Below are 1,961 nucleotides of genomic sequence, written 5' to 3'. Positions count from 1 at the left end.
GGGGGGGGGGCCTCGCGCCTCTCCGCTCCGGCTCTGTTTTTGTGGTGCTTGCTATTTCTATGCGTACGTCCTCGAGCTTCGTCCGCCTTCTCTCAATTTGTCATCGTGTGTGCTCCGGCGTGGGAAAGGGCGGCGAGTCGCGGCAGCGGTGGTGCACCTCCTCGCCTTCTCCCTCTCCCTCTCTCGGGTGGTTTCTTCGCCCTCCTATTTTTTTCTTCTTCTGCGTATGTATCTACCTCCCCCTCTCTTGCAGCAGAGAACAAACAGCAGCAGCAGCAACTGCCGAACACCGCACAAAACAACACGTTAAAAAGGGGGCAAAAATGAATAGTAAATAGAACAAATCAGGCAGAGCACGGAGCGCAGTCTGAACGGTGACGAACGCGGAACCCGATGAACACCGGAGAGAGCTCACGCACTCAGAGAAGAAGAATCCTACATTTATGTTTATATATTTACGGCTTCCAACAAACAACAGGAAAAAATACGCGAATGTGGAAGAAATCATTATAAAAGGGAAAAAAGGTATAAAATCAGCGCTCTACACCGCCCTTTGGCGGGGAGGAGGGAGAGGGGGTGAAGAGGAAGGACAAAGAAATAGCAGAGAGTGAGGGAACGTCAAAGTTGGCCTCCTCACAATGCAATTTTATTTATTTTTATTGTCTATTCCGTTGGATGCATCTGCATCACCGGCAGAATACGACAGGCTTCTGATGTCGTGTCGTGCAGAAAGTCGGCGCGAGGTGACACGCGGTAAGCGAACAAGGCACCCAAGTGTCACGGCGGCGCCACTCCCTAAACCCTGCCAGTGGGCTGCCCTTCTCCTGTCTTCTCCCCCACTCTGTGATGACTATGCCGCACTGTACGTGATGTTATATACATATTGTTTTCTCCCTTGTATTTGTTCTCCTCACACATCCCCCCTTTTTTTTTTTGGGAGGTGATGCCAAAGAACCTGCTGCTTCGTTGCTGCGTCTCCCCCTCCCTCTCTCCCTCTCTCTCTCTTACACGTCCCCGTCACCGAGAGATTCGCACTCGTACTCACGTGCTGTGGTTTATTCTTATTATTAGTAGCATTTTAGTGCTGCGTAGCCCTACCAGTACAGCAACAACGAAAAGGAATACGGAGATCGTAATGAGCACCAACAAGAACGTTAGCGCAGCCCATACGCAGGCCCCGGGTACGGTGCGCAACGCCGCTATGGCCGGCTTCTCCAGTCCTATCTATCGTGGAGAGCTGACACACGGCGCGTCCGCCGAGTTGCAGGAAGGCTACCGCATCCTCACCAATGGACAGAAGGTGAACATCATCAGCGACAAGGATCTTTTGAAGGCCATCCAGGCCTCCGGTCTGCGGGTAACCGAGGAGGAGGTGAACGACCTGTTGCGCGTGGTGCACCAGGACGAGCGGACGCTGGGGCTGGAGTTCTCCGAGTTTATGATGCTCATGACGAAGGAGATGGATGATCAGGTAATGGACGAGATGCGCAGTGCGTTTCACAGCATTGACAAGAACAACACAGGAACGGTAACGAAGAAGCAGTTCACGGAGCTGTTCGTCTCCGTCGGCGAGCACAGCAGCGCCGAGGAGCTGGATGAGCTGCTCCTGCTAGCCGAGGTGTCGGAAGACTCGGAGACCGTAGACTACAATAAACTGATTACGGAGTTAGCCATTCGCTTGAATAAGATGTAGTGCATTCATTCATTCATTATTTTTCTTGGTGGTGGTGGTGTTTCGAAAAAAATCTTTTCTTTTTTGAATGGAGTAGAAGTACAGAGAACAGCGACGCGCCCGTTGAACGGCCGCTGCTGTAACTCTACGATTAATGTAGTTGTCTCTTTCTCCCGCTATCCCTTTTACTATTATTATTATTATTTCTTCATTCCTTTCTCTATTGTTTTTCAAACTTGAGGGACGACTGTTGAATCTTCTCTTGCTGGTCCTGTTTGTTTTTTGTTTG

The 1,961-nt window shown here is 50.7% G+C and overlaps 1 protein-coding gene across 1 annotated transcript; it reads left to right on the top strand.

Moving 5' to 3' along the window:
- Positions 1–939: 939 nt before the first annotated feature.
- Positions 940–1,693, top strand: ABB37_06969 (putative ef-hand protein 5; the record flags this gene model as incomplete). The annotated part of the gene is made up of 1 exon (XM_015805430.1): positions 940–1,693. Exon 1 carries the CDS (start codon positions 944–946, stop codon positions 1,691–1,693), a length of 750 nt encoding a protein of 249 aa, XP_015656043.1. The 5' UTR covers positions 940–943.
- Between the last annotated feature and the right edge of the window lie 268 nt (positions 1,694–1,961).

The sequence above is a fragment of the Leptomonas pyrrhocoris genome (assembly GCF_001293395.1).
Source record: "Leptomonas pyrrhocoris isolate H10 chromosome Unknown, whole genome shotgun sequence".
Classification (NCBI taxonomy): Eukaryota; Euglenozoa; class Kinetoplastea; order Trypanosomatida; family Trypanosomatidae; genus Leptomonas; species Leptomonas pyrrhocoris.
Note: the sequence above shows the minus strand (reverse complement) of the source record. Positions and strands in the feature narration are given on the sequence as shown.